The 20019-nt window shown below is 43.6% G+C and overlaps 1 protein-coding gene across 7 annotated transcripts in view; it reads left to right on the top strand.

Moving 5' to 3' along the window:
* The first annotated feature begins 7798 nt into the window (after nt 1-7798).
* The window catches only part of LOC118240669 (ribonuclease inhibitor-like), an 82536-nt gene continuing 70315 nt past the window's right edge, over nt 7799-20019 (top strand). For 4 of the 7 annotated variants that reach the window (XM_081704112.1, XM_081704117.1, XM_081704114.1 and 1 more), the window contains exons 1-5: nt 7799-8010; nt 14961-15131; nt 18596-18772; nt 19491-19667; nt 19816-19992. In XM_081704112.1, coding sequence (XP_081560238.1) covers nt 7826-8010; nt 14961-15131; nt 18596-18772; nt 19491-19667; nt 19816-19992 — 887 coding nt within the window. In that variant the 5' untranslated portion in view covers nt 7799-7825. The remainder of the gene's footprint in view (nt 8011-14960; nt 15132-18595; nt 18773-19490; nt 19668-19815; nt 19993-20019) is intronic. The other 3 variants (XM_081704116.1, XM_081704109.1, XM_081704111.1) reach the window with 2 other exon arrangements.

Here is a 20019-nt window from a genome sequence, read left to right as displayed (position 1 = left end):
CCCGTTTCTGGCCTGTCTGCTCCTGTGTCCCGTCTGGGTCCTGTTCCTGCTCCGCGTCTTACCCGTTCTGTTCCTGTTGGTGTCTTGTCCTAGTCCTGTTTTTTGGTTTTTGGTAGTTCTTGTTTTTGTGTGCCCCATTGTCACACGCTTTGGGGCGGGTACTGTCACGGTTAGTCCCTCCCAGCTTCCGGGTTCCATGGTTTCCCTGTCATATGTATTATTTTGGTTCCATTCCTTAGTTTCGTTTTCTCCACCCGTTGTTTGGTTTTCCACACCCATCATTACTTTCACCTGTTCCTCGTTTCTAGTCTTGTTCAGTTCATGAATTTAAACCCGGTCTTGTTACCTTTGTCTTGGCTGTTCGGATGTATGTCTGAAATTTTTTGAAGCCTTCATTTGTTAGCCTGTTTTGTGATTCTAGCCATTTGTTTTTCCTTTCCTCTGTGTGTTTTTTCCTAGCTTCTTTGTTATAGCCTGCTTCCCCTGTTTGCATTTGAGTGCTTTTGGTTCGTTAATCCTAGTCCTAGTTTGTTTATCATGTCTTCTACAGCTCTCCGTGTGGGTAATATGACCCAGGATCGTGGGCCAACACTGAATTTGGATTTTCTCCTAATAATCTCACTCTTCCCCACACTTGCATCCGCCTCCTTACCGCACACTGTTACAAAACCAAATTATACTTATGTATTGTAAGAAATAAAAGTGATTATATCAGTAACTCTCTAGTTTAAAAACAGGAACAGAACCAACATAAATCAAACTCACCCATTTATCTAGCGAAACACTCAGCTAGATAAACAGGGAACACTCACCCCATGTTTATCTAGATGATGGGGGACACTCACCCCATGTTTATCTAGATGATGGGGGACACTCACCCCTGTTTATCTAGATGATGGGGGTGTCTTGATTAGTTCCTTCCTGTTCCGTGTTTTCGATGTCTTGTGTATTTTAGTTCCATGCCCTGGTTTGGTTTTTTCCGCCCTCGTGTGATTTCCCACGCCTGTCCCTCGTTTGTGTCTTGTTAAGTTCATGTACTTAAACCCTGTGCGTTGTGTTTTGGCTGTTCATTGTGTTTATTTTAATACATGTATTTATGTGTTATGTTCATTGTGTTTGATTGGTTTGTCTGAATGTTTTTAACAAAGCAATTTCCTAGCCTATCCTAGCCTTCGTGTTTCTTATCCCAGGGTTTTTCCTAGTCTTTGTTATAGGCTTCATGTGCTTTTGCTTTGTGTTTCCTAGCTTTCGTTTATCCTAGCCCTTGTCTTGTTTATCATGTATCCCCATACTCTCTATGCTGGCTCAATGACCCTGGACCATTATACAGATTTTGACTCGTCCGCACATGCGTCCGCCTCCTTACCGCTCACCATTACAGGGGGACACTCACACCCTGTTTATCTAGCTGAAGGGGGACACTCACTGCCTGTTTATCTATCTGAAGGGGGACACTCACTGCCTGTTTATCTAGCTGAAGGGGGACACTCACTGCCTGTTTATCTAGCTCATGGGGGACACTCACCCCTGTTTATCTAGCTCATAGGGGACACTCACACCCTGTTTATCTGGATGATGGGGGACATTCACTCCTGCTTATCTAGCTCATGGGGACACACACCTCTGTTTATCTAGCTGATGGGGGACACTCACCTCTGTTTATCTAGCTGAAGCAACACACACATCCTGTTTATCTAGCTCATGGGGGACACTCACCCCTTTGAAATTAAGCAAATAAATTGTATAAGCACCTTGTGAGCTGGTGCCAAACTACCTGGGTACTTACATCATCACCACAATGTAATCAAACTAGCTGGGTACTGACATCATCAGTGACGTTATCAGAGTTAGAGTGACGTCATCATACCTAAAATTAACACTTACCTTTTATGACATCATCATGAGGTCATACCTCACTTTCCCCTCAAGAAGTAGAAGCATCTGAAGGAAAAAAGAGTCCACTATTATATCAGCACCACCTCCACTATATCAGCACCACCTCCATCACTATATCAGTACCACATCCACTATATCAGTACCACCTCCATCACTATATCAGCACCACTTCCATCACTATATCAGTACCACCTCCATCACTATATCAGCACCACCTCCATCACTATATCAGTACCACCTCATCACTATATCAGTACCACCTCCATCACTATATCAGCACCACGTCCACTATATCAGTATCACCTCCATCACTATATCAGCACCACTTCCATCACTATATCAGTACCACCTCAACACTATATCAGTACCACCTCCATCACTATATCAGTACCACCTCCATCACTATATCAGCACCACGTCCACTATATCAGTACCACCTCCATCACTATATCAGTACCACATCCATCAATATATCAGTACCACCTCCACTATATCAGCACCACCTCCATCACTGTATCAGCACCACCTTCACTATATCAGCACCACGTCCACTATATCAGCACCACCTCCACTATATCAGCACCACCTCTATCACTATATCAGTACCACTTCCATCACTATATCAGTACCACCTCCATCTCTATATCAGCACCACCTCCACTATATCAGCACCACCTCCATCACTATATCAGCACCACCTTCACTATATCAGCACCATGTCCACTATATCAGCACCACCTCCACTATATCAGTACCACGTCCACTATATCAGCACAACCTCCATCACTATATCAGCACCACCTCCACTATAGAAACGATGATATACGGCACTATAGGCCATATGTAGCTCCAGTGACCTTATTGAAAAGGGGGTGGTTACATGGTGTTTGGTACGGGTCGAGTGGCCTGTATGTAGCTCCAGTGACCTTATTGAAAAGGGGGCAGTTCCATGGTCTTTGGTATGGGCCGCATGGCCTGTATGTAGCTCCATTATCCTGATTGAATATACTGATACATGACGCTCATGGGCCGACACACGTACACAGGAAGGAGGTAATAAGGAAAGTTAAGCAAGATTTGTGGTCTCCTTATTTAGTCCCAACGATAGATCACTGTTTAACTAACTGTGCAGTATGTGTTGAATATAATTACAGAAAGTCTTTGACAGCTCCATTAGGGCATATCCCCTCCCAAGATGGTCCATTTAGACACATAGTGATGGATTATGCAGATATGGTGAAACCTATTGGAAAGTTCAGCTACATTTTGTTGGTAGTTGATGTCTTCAGTTGTTGGGTAGAAGCACAAACTACAGCAAAAGAAGACGCATTATCAGCAGTTAGGTTTCTAATATGAGACGTCATACCCAGATTTGGTATTCCTGATCAAATTAGTTCAGACAATGGCCAACACTTTGTTAATAAAGTGATCAACACTATAGCATAAGCACTTAGAGTGAAGCGCAGGCTAGGACGTGTCTATCATCCTCAATCACAGGGTATAGCTGAGCATCAAAATGGTATTCTGTAAGCTAAGATTGCTAAATTATGTGCAGATAGCAGACAAAAAATTAATTGGCTAAATGCCTTACCATTAGCTTTAATGAGTATGAGAATGACCAATAACCATAATATCCATCTCACTCCATGAGATGCTCATGGGATGTCCCATGCCTGTTACTTATTTAAGGGGTCAACTAAAGGACTTATCCTAGAACAACTGCAAGGTGAACTGGGGGTGTATGCAAAGTGCCTAACAAAAATCCACAAGGAAATTTTCACTATTTCTATGATTCCAGAATCAGAATCCACATTAACGGAAACTCATCATTATGCTCAACGAATACATCATCACATTGAAAAATGTTTCGATGATAAAGTACACCTTGATGCTATCAGAGTTCCTAGGGGGGTTCCAAATGAATTCAAGGCCAGGGATCAAATGGCAGCAGGATTTGAATCAGCACTTTTGTGGTGGGTTACAATAAATAAAAATGTAGATTGGATAAATTACATATAACCAGCAGTGTTTTACTAATTATACTCATGATGCATTATCGTCTATGGCTGCACAATCACAGGCTACTTCATTAATGACCTGGCAGAATCAGGTGGCATTGGATATGTTATTAGCAGAAAAGAGGGGTGTTTGTGTTCTGTTTCGAGAATCCTGCTGCACATTTATTCCTAATAATACAGGATAACAACAACAACAACAACAACAACAATAATAATACTAATATTACAGCTCCCAACGGCTCCATAACGAGAGCTTTATCCAAATTGGAGGCGCTTAGACATGAATTAGCTGAGAATTTGGGTGTTGATAATATTGTTACTGGATGGTTTGAGTCAGTGTTTGGCAGATGGAAACAACTCATTATGTCAGCACTGACTAGCATAGTAATGGGAATTGCTTTGTTGGCATTATGTGGATGCTGCTTTATTCCTTGTGCTAGAGGTTTGATCGTTGTCATATTGCCCGATTCCTCAGCACACTACAATACCCAGCAGGCTGTTTGTCACCCAACCCAGGACTCAACCAATCAAGAATGTCCCATCAGATCATCACCCCCCGAATATTGAATTCAACTGTGCGTCATTTAGAAGCGTATATAAGCTTGCCAAGCGTTATTTCTCTGCTTCTACTACTGTGTATCGTACCTTGGATTTACTGTTTCTGCCTGGATTTTGGGATTGTCTTTCTGGTTTTGATATGGACTGTTTCCACTCTTCGAGCTTCCCTACCTTGCCCATTTTGTTTGGACCTTCTTCCACTACGTGGAACTACAATAAAAGCTTTCACCTGTCTTTCATCCGCAAGCGTCAAATTTTTTGCCTGGCCCATTACAATTGTAAGGGCTGCTGATAAATCTGTTTCATCCCAAATGTATACTGGATATCCACAGTTAACCACCTCCAACTCATTACCTTGGGAAATTACTGCCACATGTGAGACACAAACTGACACATCTGGATGGTGTTAACTGGGGTTAGGTAACAAACTTTAGATTGAAGGTGAGATTATAGCTTTAGTTTATCATCGAGCATATGCTGCTCCTTATTCCCACTTTCGAAATAATGATCCATTTGAGATACTTGATGATAAAGTTGGTTGGCTGGAGGCTGGTACTTGTTTGATTCCCAGACTTCATCACCAGGGGTGATGTGTGTTATAAATAGTTGGCAACTCAGCAGATAGGTAAGCTATTTTTGTTTTAAGAAGTTTCGTAATAAAAGCTTTAATATCCCGACCTGCTGTGTCACCTATATGGCATCAGCTCCTGGTGCATAGGAGATGACTGAGAATGTGTGGGGATGGTCCCTAGGTAGGCTGGACAGCCAATGACAGGTAAGATCCTGGCCTGAGTACAGGACAACCTAAGGCAGGCGCAGTCACATGACCTGCCACACCCACATGCCTTTAATCATCGGTGATTTGTTGAAGGGGGAAATGCGGGAGAATGAGGGACAGCGGATGGTTTGTTTACTCGTACGCTACACTATGCATGATCATTTAATACCCCACCAGTCCCACATTTACATTTATGTTATTTAGCCAATGCTTTTATCCAAAAGTACCTTAACCAATTTTTATTCAAGTACCTTAACCACTGAGCTACCACTGCCCTCACAGTCCTGAAAGTCTTTTTTATTGTTTTCTTGAATGATTTGGATTTGTTTTTTATTTTGTTTTTATATGCTCTTCATTTCTTGTTATTTCCACATCAGTATTTACCAATAATTATTCAGTATACTTCAATTGTGACTGCATACAGCAAGAGAGCTTTTCTGACTTCATAGATGGTAAGGATTGTATTAAGCTTGCATACAGTAGTTCATATCAATATGTTAGTTACTCACAGTATTAGTAACTTTATGAAGTGTAATAACTAGAAGCAACAACTCAACTATCCTGCCTCATGTCTGACGATTAGATATGAGCTCTGCTGGAGGAGACAGACACCTGGGACACAAAGTACAGGTAAGAAGGAATGAAAGGTTGGGGAAAGTCAATTAACCCACACTGTTAAGTATATAAACAAACTATTAAACACTATATCATTAAAAGTATAGTCAATTAACCCACACTGTTAAATACATAAACACTCTACTAAACACTGTATCATTAAAAGTATAGTCAATTAAACCACATTATTAAGTATATAAACAAAATATTAAACACTATATCATTAAACGTATAGTCAATTATCCCACACTATTAAGTATATAAATAAACTATTAAACACTACATCATTAAAAGTATAGTCAATTAACCCACACTATTAAGTATATAAACAAACTATTAAACACTATATCATTAAACGTATAGTCAATTATCCCACACTATTAAGTATATAAACAAACTATTAAACACTATATCATTAAAAGTATAGTCAATTAAACCACATTATTAAGTATATAAACAAAATATTAAACACTACGTCATTAAAAGTATAGTCATTAACCCACACTATTAAGAATATAAATAAACTATTAAACACTACATCATTAAAAGTATAGTCAATTAACCCACACTATTAAGTATATAAACAAACTATTAAACACTACATCATTAAAAGTATAGTCAATTAACCCACACTATTAAGTATATAAACAAACTATTAAACACTACATCATTAAAAGTATAGTCAATTAGCCCACACTATTAAGTATATAAACAAACTATTAAAACAATATATCATTAAAGGTATAGTCAATTAACCCACACTATTAAGTATATAAACAAACTATTAAACACTACATCATTAAAAGTATAGTCATTAACCCACACTATTAAGAATATAAATAAACTATTAAACACTACATCATTAAAAGTATAGTCAATTAACCCACACTATTAAGTATATAAACAAACTATTAAACACTACATCATTAAAAGTATAGTCAATTAACCCACACTATTAAGTATATAAACAAACTATTAAACATTATATCATTAAAAGTATAGTCAATTAATCTACACTATTAAGTATATAAACAAACTATTAAAACAATATATCATTAAAGGTATAGTCAATTAACCCACACTATTAAGTATATAAACAAACTATTAAACACTATATCATTAAAAGTATAGTCAATTAACCCACACTATTAAGTATATAAACAAACTATTAAACATTATATCATTAAAAGTATAGTCAATTAATCTACACTATTAAGTATATAAACAAACTATTAAAACAATATATCATTAAAGGTATAGTCAATTAACCCACACTATTAAGTATATAAACAAACTATTAAACACTACATCATTAAAAGTATAGTCATTAACCCACACTATTAAGAATATAAATAAACTATTAAACACTACATCATTAAAAGTATAGTCAATTAACCCACACTATTAAGTATATAAACAAACTATTAAACACTATATCATTAAACGTATAGTCAATTATCCCACACTATTAAGTATATAAACAAACTATTAAACACTATATCATTAAAAGTATAGTCAATTAACCCACACTATTAAGTATATAAACAAACTATTAAACACTCCAGTGGTAGAGACAGTGTGGTTCCTTATATAAGAACTCCAGTGGTAGAGACAGTGTGGTTCCTTATATAAGAACTCCAGTGGTAGAGACAGTGTGGTTCCTTATATAAGAACTCCAGTGGTAGAGACAATGTGGTTCCTTATATAAGAACTCCAGTGGTAGAGACAGTGTGGTTCCTTATATAAGAACTTCAGTGTTAGTGTGTGTAGATAATTAACCCCGTCACCCCTCATCACCTCTGTGTGTGTGTGTGTGTGTGTGTGTGTGTGTGTGTGTGTGTGTGTGTGTGTGTGTGTGTGTGTTTGTGTTTGTGTGAATGCAGATCAGAGAGAATCTGTACTTCCACTGTGTGAATGAACTTTATGATCCTTCTGTCTTGTGTGAACAGCTGACTTGTGCATGAAGAGAGGAGCTGAAGATCGTCTCCATGGGATGAACTTCACTGATGCTCAGTGGGCATATGTGGAACACACTCTACTTACTTCAGAAGAGGATCTGAAGGAGTTTGTCCTGAACAAATATGACCGATCAGAGGAAGGTTTTCTGAAGCTCCAGAAAGTGGTCAAATCATGCAGAAAAGCACAGTGAGTATTTTCATTACAGGCTCTATTAGTGCTTTAACTGTGTGTGTGTGTGTGTGTGTGTGTGTGTGTGTGTGTGTGTGTGTGTGTGTGTGTGTCCCTTATAGCTCTGTTATGTAGAGATGGAGGGTCCTACAGTAGTCCTATAGTGTTTATTACACCTTTATGGATTGCAGAGGACAGTATTGTTGATTAATAAATTCTACATTGTTTTGTCATCAGTGATTGAAGTGTAAACTAAGTGTAACCCACCTACAGCTCTCATGGGAGGGTTACGTTTAGTGACGGTGCCTCCACTGGTCAGTGGGGGAAAGTTTCTCACCACGTTGTCATTTTATTCTCCCCTCGGTGATTATGTGCCAAAGAGTTGTTTTATAGCGAAGCGCATAAAGTTAGAATCAGAGAGTGCTTGGGGCTCTTCCCCAGGGTTAGCGTATGTTTCAGTGGTATACAGCCTTTACTGTGTTTATCCCCGATTGCGTTTGGGAGACTCGAATTTGTGTTCACATCCAGTTGTCAAGAGAGATACGGTGAGTCAGTGAAGCTGTGGACTAGTTGACCTGCACCATCTAGCTCCATAGACCACAGGAGTCTTAGGAAAGAGACAGAGATGGATGATTGCACACACACACACACACACACACACACACACACACACACACACGTACACACTCATATGAACATTAGGGAGACTGCAGTTAGAAGGGACTGACTATTTATTGTACAGTTGCTATTGTTTCTTAATACATCTGTTAAATCCAGACTTGCCTCTTGGCTGTTTAAACCCTCCCACTGAACCTAAGAGAGGCCTGCTGAGGATTACTCATCCTGGGTGCTGTGACTCCCATCCACTCCACACTAAGCTTATACAAGTCCATGGCAACCATACACAAGCTAATGTAATATGAATAGTGCAGTTTACTGGACAGTCTACAGTCGCATGACCTTTGACCTCCATTTATTATGCCGACTCGATGACACCCCATGTGTGAGTTTAGTGAGACTGTTTTACTCTTGTGTAACATCTGGATAAAATGGATCCTGGTGTGGTTTGATTAATCAGATTTAAATCCATTTGAAATGTGTCTGCGTGCATTTACACCTGCATTTATATGTGGATGAACCTCATTTGTTTATATATAGTGAAGAAAGACTAAACCTAAAGTCGAGTGATCCTAACCCATCCCAGATCTTCCCTGTGAGCTCCACCTAGTCCCTGATGAAGTATAATAGTGATCCTAACCCATCCCAGACCTTCCCTGTGAGCTCCACCTACTCACTGATGAAGTATAATAGTGATCCTAACCCATCCCAGACCTTCCCTGTGAGCTCCACCTACTCACTGATGAAGTATAATAGTGATTCTAACCCATCCCAGACCTTCCCTGTGAGCTCCACCTAGTCACTGAAGTATAATCGTGATCCAAACCCATCCCAGATCTTCCTTGTGAGCTCCACCTAGTCACTGAAGTATAATAGTGATCCTAACCCATCCCAGATCTTCGCTGTGAGCTCCACCTAATCACTGAAGTATAATCGTGATCCAAACCCATCCCAGACCTTCCTTGTGAGCTCCAACTAGTCACTGAAGTATAATAGTGATCCTAACCCATCCCAGATCTTCGCTGTGAGCTCCACCTAATCACTGAAGTATAATAGTGATCCTAACCTATCCCAGACCTTCCCTGTGAGCTCCAACTAGTCACTGATGAAGCACCTGAATGGTCCTCTACACCATCACAGTCTTGTTTGAGATCAGAGATTAGTGTGTTCCAGACTTTTCCAAATGGATTATTTTTCCTTCAGCATATACGTAATTCTCTCCAGGTGTAGAGAACTTGTTGTTCTGTAATCCACAGTCTAAGTAAAGGTAATTCTGCCATCTTCCATAGTTATAGAATAATCTATTAGCAATAATTAGACCACAGCAAATGAGACGTTGCTGAGCTGACTTCAGTCTTAGGACAGTTTCAGATATTTCAGTATTATCAGGACTGTGTCAGATATTCCAGTATTATCAGGACTGTGTCAGGCTCCACACTTGCCTCTAGAATGTCGGATCCAGAAATGGTGAAGTTTGGGACAGACTGTAGGAATGTGATGGTGTGTCTTCATTTCACTGACGCTTCTCACACAGAGACGACGTCTGGAAATAGACCATGTAATTTCACTCTGGAATAGTGCAGTCTGTGTAGGTCTTTAAACTGGTTTAGTGTATTTAAACTGCATTAGACAGTATTTTGTATTGACAGAGCGACTGTGAATGTGAGCAAGACTGCCATCTCGTATATAATTAGATATTTGCATATTCAGTTCCCTTTCTCATGTATTCTGAATAGTCTCATAGCAGGAGTTTTGAAGCTTTGAAAAGCATTGGACAGATAAGAAATCCACCAGTAGCTTGGTCTGGTTTTGCCGCAGCACAGTCAGGTCGGTGTGTTTCTACGGAGTCTCTGACAGGATTCTGTGGAATGTAGTCCACTGGGAACTGCAGATGTTACCCAGATGTGAATTTACGTAGCGTCTGACTGCAGATGTCTGAACATGTGACTTGGAGGCAAGTTCTCCTGCTCTGTTAGCTGCTGAAAGGAAGCCAATGTTCCTTCTGAGTATAAAGAAGCAGTTGAATGTAGGCCAGAGTCTTTCCACAGGGCAAGAGAAGCACCCCCAGGTTTAAGGAGAAGATGACCAGCTTGATGTGATGGAGAGTAGAAGTGTTTAATACTCAGCAGCCAGTCCTCCATTCAGGCTGGATTTGTAGAGATGATATTTAGTGATTCTACAGGGTATGTAAGATAGAGAATGATAATGTATTCAGTTGTTAAAAGAAATGATTTCTGTGTCATATATAACAGCTGTGGAGAAAGACCATATTAATTAACCAGCAGGAAAACATCAGAAGTGACTGGATGAACACAAGTTTTTTGTTTTTAAATGAGGTTTTACTTTCATTTTCCATTTAAGACTGTAAACAAGAGCCACAAAACCAAACTCAGTCAGCGTTAAACACTGTGTAGCCACATAAACTATCCAACAAATGAAACACGTGCCACTGTAACAGCGCGAGTGCCACAGCGTGAGGAGCAGGACACACACACTCCCTCGACGTAGACACGTTTATTAGACAAACACGAATGACTAACACAGTGACACTCACATGGATCAGGCAGGGTGAACACGGGCAGAGGCAGACGCAGCTCACAAACATAACGTGCATCACGAACGTGAACAGGATCACCATTAAAGACCAGCAAGGATGCAAACACCAGCAGAGGTTTAAATACATACAAACACAATGACATGAAACCAGGTGCAGGTGTGTTAAACATGGGCGTGGTTACAAATGAGTGTGTGTGAACTCCCACTGCACACGGCGGGACGTACCACGTGAACAGTGGGAAGAGGAGCGTTCTGTGGCAGCTGGGAGGTTGTAGAGTAATCAATCCTGTTTCTATAGAAACCACCAGAGTAATCAATCCTGTTTCTATAGAAACCACATGACAGAAAGATATTGTATCATTATTATTATTTACAGTTATAAAGCACCTTTCTGAAACTCAATGATGCTTTACAAACAAACTCAACTTTTACAGTCAGTTCTCTCACACACACACACACACACACACACACACACACACACACACACACACACACACACACACACACACACCAGTTTCAACTTTTGTGTCCAGTCTCCAGAGCACAGCACATCTAAACTCTGGGTTAAGAACAGGTGTGTCACATGACCAGACTAAGTAAAGCGTCTCACCTGTTTTGACAGGTGTCGTACGGTACCTGCTGCTCTTACATTTGACTGACAGTGTCTGAAACAAACCTGATCACACGTCTGTCTGATGCTCCACAAATACTTAAGTCAAATGTTAAATATCTAACATTAAATATCGAAACATCTAATATTAAATATCTAACTAACATTAAATATCTAACCATCTAATATTAAATATCTAACATTAAATATTTAACCATCTAATATTAAATATCTAACATTTAAATATCTAACTAATATTAAATATCTAACTAACATTTAAATAGCTAACATTTAAATAGCTAACATTTAAATAGCTAACATTTAAATATCTAACTAATATTAAATATCTAACTAACATTTAAATAGCTAACATTTAAATAGCTAACATTTAAATAGCTAACATTTAAATAGCTAACATTTAAATAGCTAACATTAATATTAGATGGTTAAATATTTAAATATGTAATATTTAAATATCTGTCATATTAATGTTCTAACTGTCTAACTGGTTTCCACTTTTGTCTGTTATTCATTTAAATCTTTTAAAATTGATGGCATGCTTGATTTTTATCTGAGTGTTTGTGGATAAAAACGTAAACTGTTTTGGGCACCATTTTGTTCTCGTGGTCAGTCACTACCCACGTTGAAAAATCACAGCATAATTTATACAATTTATAACTCTTTCTGCAGAACATGTATTCCCAAGTCTGCACTGTGTAGCTACAACAAACTATTATTTCATACCTGAGTGCTGTTTAACAATATTTGGGTAACATCTACACCACCATTGTAATGCATCTATAGCACCATTGTAATGCATCTATACCACTATTGTAATGCATCTATACCACTATTGTAATGCATCTATAGCACCATTGTAATGCATCTATAGCACTATTGTAATGCATCTATACCACTATTGTAATGCATCTATAGCACTATTGTAATGCATCTATAGCACTATTGTAATGCATCTATACCACTATTGTAATGCATCTATAGCACTATTGTAATGCATCTATAACACGATTATAATGCATCTATAGCAGTATTGTAATGCATCTATACTGTTTAGTTAGCAGTGTTGGGCTTTCATACATGAACTTTAAAAGCTCAGTTGTGGTCTGGGATGGTCAGATGGTTTCTATGCAGGTACTGAAAAGAGACATTTCTATAAAAGCTTGAAGACAGGAGATTATCATTAGAGATGCCCAGAAAAGTACAAATTAATCAAAACTCTGTGACTGTATGTAGTAAGTAAATGTAGATGATTATCATCCACCTTCACATATTACCAGCAGACTAGCAGAGATGATCGAGCTCCTCCCTCAAATTCCATCAAGCTTTTCACTCTTTTACTCTCTCTCTCGTTTAACGCGCTGTCTGTTATACTCACACTCCCTCCCTGCCTCCCTCTACCTCCCTCTCTCTCTCTCTCTCCCTCCCCCTTCCTCCCTCTCTCTCCCTCCCCCTCCCTCCCTCTCCCTCTCTCACTCCCTCCCCCTCTCCCTCTCTCTCTCCCTCCCTCCCTCTCTCTCCCTTTCTTTCTCTCTCCCTCTCTCTCCCTCTCCCTCCCTCACTCTCTCTCTCTCCCTCTCTCTCTCCCTTTCTTTCTCCCTTCCTCTCTCTCCCTTTCTTTCTCTCTCTCCCTCCCCCTCCCTCCCTCCCTCTCTCTCTCCCTTTCTTTCTCTCCCTCTCTCTGTTTCTCTCTCTCCCTCTCTCTCTCTCTCTCTCTCTCTCTCTCTCTCCCTCTCCCTCCCTCTCTCTCTCCCTTTCTTTCTCTCTCTCCCTCTCCCTCCCTCCCTTTTTCTCTCTCTCTCTCCCTCTCTCCCTCCCTCTCTCTCCCTTTCTTTCTCTCTCCCTCCCCCTCCTTCACTCTCTCTCTCCCTCTCTCTCCCTTTCTTTCTCCCTCCCTCTCTCTCCCTCCCTCTCTCTCTCTCCCTTTCTTTCTCTCCCTCCCTCTCTCTCTCCCCCTTTCTTTCTCTCTCTCTCCCTCTCTCTCTGCCTCTCCCTCTCTTTCTTTCACTCCCCCTCTCCCTCTCTCTCTCTCTCTCTCTCTCTCTCTCTCTCTCTGCTCCTGTGTGTTGTTGTGTACCCACACTGACTCTATCAAGCCCCTTTAATGAGTCTGTGTCACTGACAGTAAGTCGGTACTTCAGTAAGTGACTTTGTCCCTGATGGAGATCAGCTGTGGTTCGTGTATGTTATACAACTTACATCGGCTGTTTCTCAGTGTTACAATGATCTGTTCATTCAGAAATGCTTGTCATCTGTCTCAGTATAGCTTTACAGTGCATGATGTTGCAGAAGTAGATGTTTGATACTGCATTTAAGGTTTTTTTAGCATTAGGTTTTAATGAGATTTTATTCTGTATTTAAGGTTTTGAACATTTGCTTTTCATTTTTGACATGCTGTGTGCAAGGATTTTTAAATGTGTTTAGACAGATCCATAAGAATGATACTAGGAAAGCTTGTATGTGCAGAAAAATTAGGCATTTTAGAAATGTGTTAATTGATTTCATATTCTTTGACATCAACATGGATTGTATTAATGATACAGTTCAAACAGACAGACAGAGTGTTGGGTTGGGTGTTGGTGTCTTTATGGACTACAAGGGTCTGATTTTCCCCTACATGGTGGTTCTTCATTTTTGTGAATGCTTGTAATGAATTCGGGGTGAAGGTGAAGGTGTTCGTGTAGACTGGCCCGCCTAGCAGGCCTGACCCACACACAGACCACCTAGCAGGCCAGACCCACACTCAGACCACCTAGCAGGCCTGACCCACACTCAGACCACCTAGCAGGCCTGACCCACACTCAGACCACCTAGCAGACCTGACCTAGACCGCATAGCAGTCCAGCCTTTAGGAAGCAACAGGTTTTCACTGGCAAGATGTTGCAAACCTGGTGCAGTTGGACAAGGTAGCTGAGCAGTAAGCAAAATGTAGCGATCATATGAAGTCTGATTAATATCAAATACACAGTTCTGATGATGAGTGGAATATTGTAGTGGATTATTTATATACATATATGTTGTGTATATGTGTTATGCACACCCACGTATATTATGTACATATATGTTAACTAACTTGTGTTATGTAGAAAATATAACCAGCACTAAATCAAGTAATGGTGATGTGTGCAAGAGATGGCAGTGTTATGATTCATCATTTGTCTTCCAGGTTGAGGAAGTGTAATCTCACAGAGAAAAGCTGTGAGGTTCTGGCCTCAGTTCTCACCTCAAACTCCCGTCTGACAGAGCTGGACCTGAGTAACAATAAACTGTGTGATTCAGGAGTGAAGAAACTCTGTACTGGACTGCAGAGTCCAAACTGTAAACTGGAGAAACTCAGGTGAGGTCATCATTTCTTCACTATGTAGTGATGTGTGTGCATGAGACACAGACTGTGTGATGGAGAAAGATTGTGTGGGTGGGTGTGTGTGTGAGAGAGAGAGAGAGAGAGAGAGAGAGCTGTGTGTGTGAGAGAGCTGTGTGTGTATGAGAGGTGTGTGTGTGTGTGGGAGAGAGAGTGCGTGTGGGGGAGAGTGTGAGAGAGGTGTGTGTGTATGAGAGGTGTGTGTGTGTGTGTGGGAGAGAGAGTGCGTGTGGGGGAGAGTGCGGGAGAGTGTGTGTGTGGGAGCGAGAGTGTGTGTGTGTGGGAGGGAGAGCATGTCTGTGTGTGTGTGTGTGTGGAAGAGAGAGAGTGTGGGTGTGTGGGTGGGAGAGAGTGCGTATGTGTGTGTGGGGGAAAGTATGTGTGTGTGTGGGAGAGAGAGAGAGTGTGTTTGTGTGTGTGTGGGAGAGTGTGCGGGAGAGAGTGCATGTGGGGGAGAGTGTGTGTGTGTGTGGGAGAGACAGTGTGTGTGTGTATGGGAGAGCGTGTGTGGGAGGGAGAGCGTGTGTGTGTGTGTATGGAAGAGAGAGAGTACGTGTGTGTGTGTGTGGGAGAGAGAGTGTGTGTGTGACAGCGTGGGTGTGGGAGCGAGAGTGTGTGTGGTGGGGGGAGAGAGTGTGAGTGTGTGGGAGCGAGCGTGTGGGTGTGTGTGGGAGCGAGCGTGTGGGTGGGAGAGAGAGAGCTGTGTGTATGTGTGTGTGAGAGGTGTGTGTGTGTGGGGGAGAGAGAGTGTGTGGGGGAGTGTGCAGGAGAGAGAGTGCGTGTGGGGGAGAGAGTGTGTGTGTGGGAGAGAGAGTGTGTGTGGGGGGGGAAAGTGTGTGGGAGGGATAGCGTGTGTGTGTGGGAGAGAGAGTTTGTGTGTGTGGGTGGGAGAGTGTTTGTGTGTGTGTGAGTGTGTGTGTGGGAGAGAGAGTGTGTGTGGGACAGCATGCGCGTGGGTGTGGGAGCGAGAGTGTGTGTGTGTGTGGGAGGGAGAGCGTGTGTGTGTGGGAGGGAGAGCGTGTGTGTGTGGGGGGGAGAGTGTGTGTGTGTGGGAGAGAGAGTGTGTGTGTGTGTGTGTGTGTGTGTGTGGGAGAGAGAGAGTGTGTGTGAGTGTGTATGGGAGCGAGAGAGTGTGGGGGAGCGAGAGTGTGTGTGGGAGAGTGTGTGTGTGGGGGGGCAAGAGTGTGTGTGTGGGAGCGAGAGAGTGTGTGTGTGTGGGAGAGAGTGTGTGTGTGGGAGAGTGTGTGTGTGCGTGTGGGGGAGTGTGCGTTTTGGGGGAGAGTGTGCATGTGGGGGAGAGAGAGTGTGTGGGAGTGTGTGTGAGGGAGAGAGCGTGTGTGTGTGTGTATGAGAGGTGTGTGTGTGTGTGTGGGAGAGAGAGAGTGCGTGTGGGGGAGAGTGCGGGAGAGTGTGTGTGTGGGAGCGAGAGTGTGTGTGTGTGTGGGAGGGAGAGCATGTCTGTGTGTGTGTGTGTGTGTGTGGAAGAGAGAGAGTGTGGGTGTGTGGGTGGGAGAGAGTGCGTATGTGTGTGTGGGGGAAAGTACGTGTGTGTGTGGGAGAGAGAGAGAGTGTGTTTGTGTGTGTGTGGGAGAGTGTGCGGGAGAGAGTGCATGTGGGGGAGAGTGTGTGTGTGTGGGAGAGACAGTGTGTGTGTGTATGGGAGAGCGTGTGTGGGAGGGAGAGCGTGTGTGTGTGTGTGTATGGAAGAGAGAGAGTACGTGTGTGTGTGTGTGGGAGAGAGAGTGTGTGTGTGACAGCGTGGGTGTGGGAGCGAGAGTGTGTGTGGTGGGGGGAGAGAGTGTGAGTGTGTGGGAGCGAGCGTGTGGGTGTGTGTGGGAGCGAGCGTGTGGGTGGGAGAGAGAGAGCTGTGTGTATGTGTGTGTGAGAGGTGTGTGTGTGTGGGGGAGAGAGAGTGTGTGGGGGAGTGTGCAGGAGAGAGAGTGCGTGTGGGGGAGAGAGTGTGTGTGTGGGAGAGAGAGTGTGTGTGTGGGGGGGGGAAAGTGTGTGGGAGGGATAGCGTGTGTGTGTGGGAGAGAGAGTTTGTGTGTGTGGGTGGGAGAGTGTTTGTGTGTGTGTGAGTGTGTGTGTGGGAGAGAGAGTGTGTGTGGGACAGCATGCGCGTGGGTGTGGGAGCGAGAGTGTGTGTGTGTGTGGGAGGGAGAGCGTGTGTGTGTGGGAGGGAGAGCGTGTGTGTGTCGGGGGGAGAGTGTGTGTGTGTGGGAGAGAGAGTGTGTGTGTGTGTGTGTGTGTGTGTGGGAGAGAGAGAGTGTGTGTGAGTGTGTATGGGAGCGAGAGAGTGTGGGGGAGCGAGAGTGTGTGTGGGAGAGTGTGTGTGTGGGGGGGGCAAGAGTGTGTGTGTGGGAGCGAGAGAGTGTGTGTGTGTGGGAGAGAGTGTGTGTGTGGGAGAGTGTGTGTGTGCGTGTGGGGGAGTGTGCGTTTTGGGGGAGAGTGTGCATGTGGGGGAGAGAGAGTGTGTGGGAGTGTGTGTGAGGGAGAGAGCGTGTGTGTGTGTGTGTGTGTGAGAGAGAGTATGTGTTTGTGGGAGAGTGAGGGGTGTGTGGGGGAGTGTGGGTGTGGGAGCGAGAGTGTGTTTGTGGGAGAGAGAGTGTGTGTGGGAGAGAGTGTGTGTGTGGGAGTGTGTGTGTGTGTGTGGGAGAGAGAGAGCATGTGGGGGAGAGTGCGGGAGAGAGTGTGTGCGTGTGGGGGAGAGAAAGTGTGTGGGAATGTGTGGGAGAGAGAGTGCGCGCGTGTGTGTGTGTGTGTGGGAGAGAGAGAGAGTGCGAGTGTGCGTTTTGGGGGAGAGAGTGTGTGTGGGAGTGTGTGTGAGGGAGAGAGCGTGCGTGTGTGTGTGTGTGTGGGAGAGTGTGTGTGTCGGGGAGTGTGTGTGTGTGGGAGGGAGAGCGCGTGTGTGTGTGTATGTGTGAGAGAGAGTATGTGTTTGTGGGAGAGTGAGGGGTGTGTGGGGGAGTGTGGGTGTGGGAGCGAGAGAGTGTGTGTGGGAGAGAGAGAGCATGTGGGGGAGAGTGTGTGCGTGTGGGGGAGAGAGTGCGTGTGTGTGTGTGTGTGGGAGAGTGTGTGTGTCGGGGAGTGTGTGTGTGTGGGAGGGAGAGCGTGTGTGTGTGTGTATGTGTGAGAGAGTATGTGTTTGTGGGAGAGTGAGGGGTGTGTGGGGGAGTGTGGGTGTGGGAGCGAGAGAGTGCGTGTGGGAGAGAGTGCGTGTGGGAGAGAGAGAGCATGTGGGAGAGAGAGAGCATGTGGGGGAGAGTGTGTGCGTGTGGGGGAGAGAGTGTGTGTGTGTGTGTGTGTGTGTGTGTGTGTGTGTGAGAGAGAGAGATTGCGTGTGTGTGTCTGTGTCTGTGTGTGTGTGTGTGTGTGTGTGTGTGTGTGTGTGTGTGTTGAGCTCTAAGTACACTGAGGAGTTTTTCTCCTTCTCTCTGCAGGTTGTCTAACTGCAGTATTACAAAGGAAGGTTGTGCTGATCTGGCTTCAGCTCTGAAAAAAAAAACCTCATCACACCTGAGAGAGCTGGACCTGAGCTACAATCACCTATCAGACTCAGGAGTGAAGAAGCTCTCTGATCTACTGGAGGATCCACACTGTAAACTGGAGAAACTAGAGTGAGTTACTGGACTACTGTTTATTTATAGATTTGTGTGTGTGTGAGAGCGTGTGCGTGTGGGGGGGAGAGTGTGTGTGTGTGGGAGAGAGAGAGAGAGAGAGAGTGTGTGTGTGGGAGCGAGAGAGTGCGTGTGTGTGTGTGTGTGTGTGTGTGTGTGTATGGGAGCGAGAGTGTGTTTGTATGGGAGCAAGAGTGTGTGGGTGTGGGAGCGAGAGAGTGTGTGTGTGGGAGAGAGTGTGTGTGTGTGTGTGCGTGTGGGGGAGAGTGTGCATTTTGGGGGAGAGTGTGTGCATGTGGGGGTGTGGGAGTGTGTGTGAGGGAGAGAGAGTGCGTGTCGGGGAGTGTGTGTGGGAGGGAGAGCGCATGTGTGTGTGTGGGAGTGTGTGTGTGTGAGAGAGTATGTGTTTGGGGGAGAGTGTGTGTGTGGGTGTGGGAGCGAGAGTGTGTTTGTGGGAGCGAGAGTGTGTGTGTGTGTGTGTGGGAGAGAGAGAGCATGCGGGAGAGAGTGTGCGTGTGGGGGAGAGTGTGTGGGAGTGTGTGTGTGTGTGTGTGTGTGTGAGTATGTGTTTGTGGGAGAGTGAGGGGTGTGTGGGGGAGAGTGTGTGTGTGGGTGTGGGAGCGAGAGAGTGTGTGTGGGAGAGAGTGCGTGTGTGTGTGTGTGTGTGTGTGTGTTGAGCTCTAAGTACACTGAGGAGTTTTTCTCCTTCTCTCTGCAGGTTGTCTATCTGCAGTATTACAGAGGAAGGTTGTGCTGCTCTGGCTTCAGCTCTGAAGAAAAACCCCTCATCACACCTGAGAGAGCTGAACCTGAGCTACAATAAACCAGGAGACTCAGGAGTGGAGAAGCTCTCTGATCTACTGGAGGATCCACACTGTACACTGGAGACACTAGAGTGAGTTACTGGACTACTGTTTATTTATAGACGTGTGAGTGAGTGAGTGAGTGAGTGTGTGTGTGTGTGTGTGTGTGTGTGTGTGTGTGTGTGTGTGTGTGTGTTGAGCTCTAAGTACACTGAGGAGTTTTTCTCCTTCTCTCTGCAGGTTGTTTAACTGCAGGATTAGAGAGGAAGGTTGTGCTGCTCTGGCTTCAGCTCTGAAGAAAAACCCCTCATCACACCTGAGAGAGCTGAACCTGAGCTGGAATAAACCAGGAGACTCAGGAGTGAAGAAGCTCTCTGATCTACTGGAGGATCCACACTGTAAACTGGAGAAACTAGAGTGAGTTACTGGACTACTGTTTATTTA

This window comes from Electrophorus electricus, chromosome 21 (genome assembly GCF_041902795.1).
Source record: "Electrophorus electricus isolate QZ-2024a chromosome 21, ASM4190279v1, whole genome shotgun sequence".
In the NCBI taxonomy this organism is placed as follows: Eukaryota; Metazoa; Chordata; class Actinopteri; order Gymnotiformes; family Gymnotidae; genus Electrophorus; species Electrophorus electricus.
Note: the sequence above shows the minus strand (reverse complement) of the source record. Positions and strands in the feature narration are given on the sequence as shown.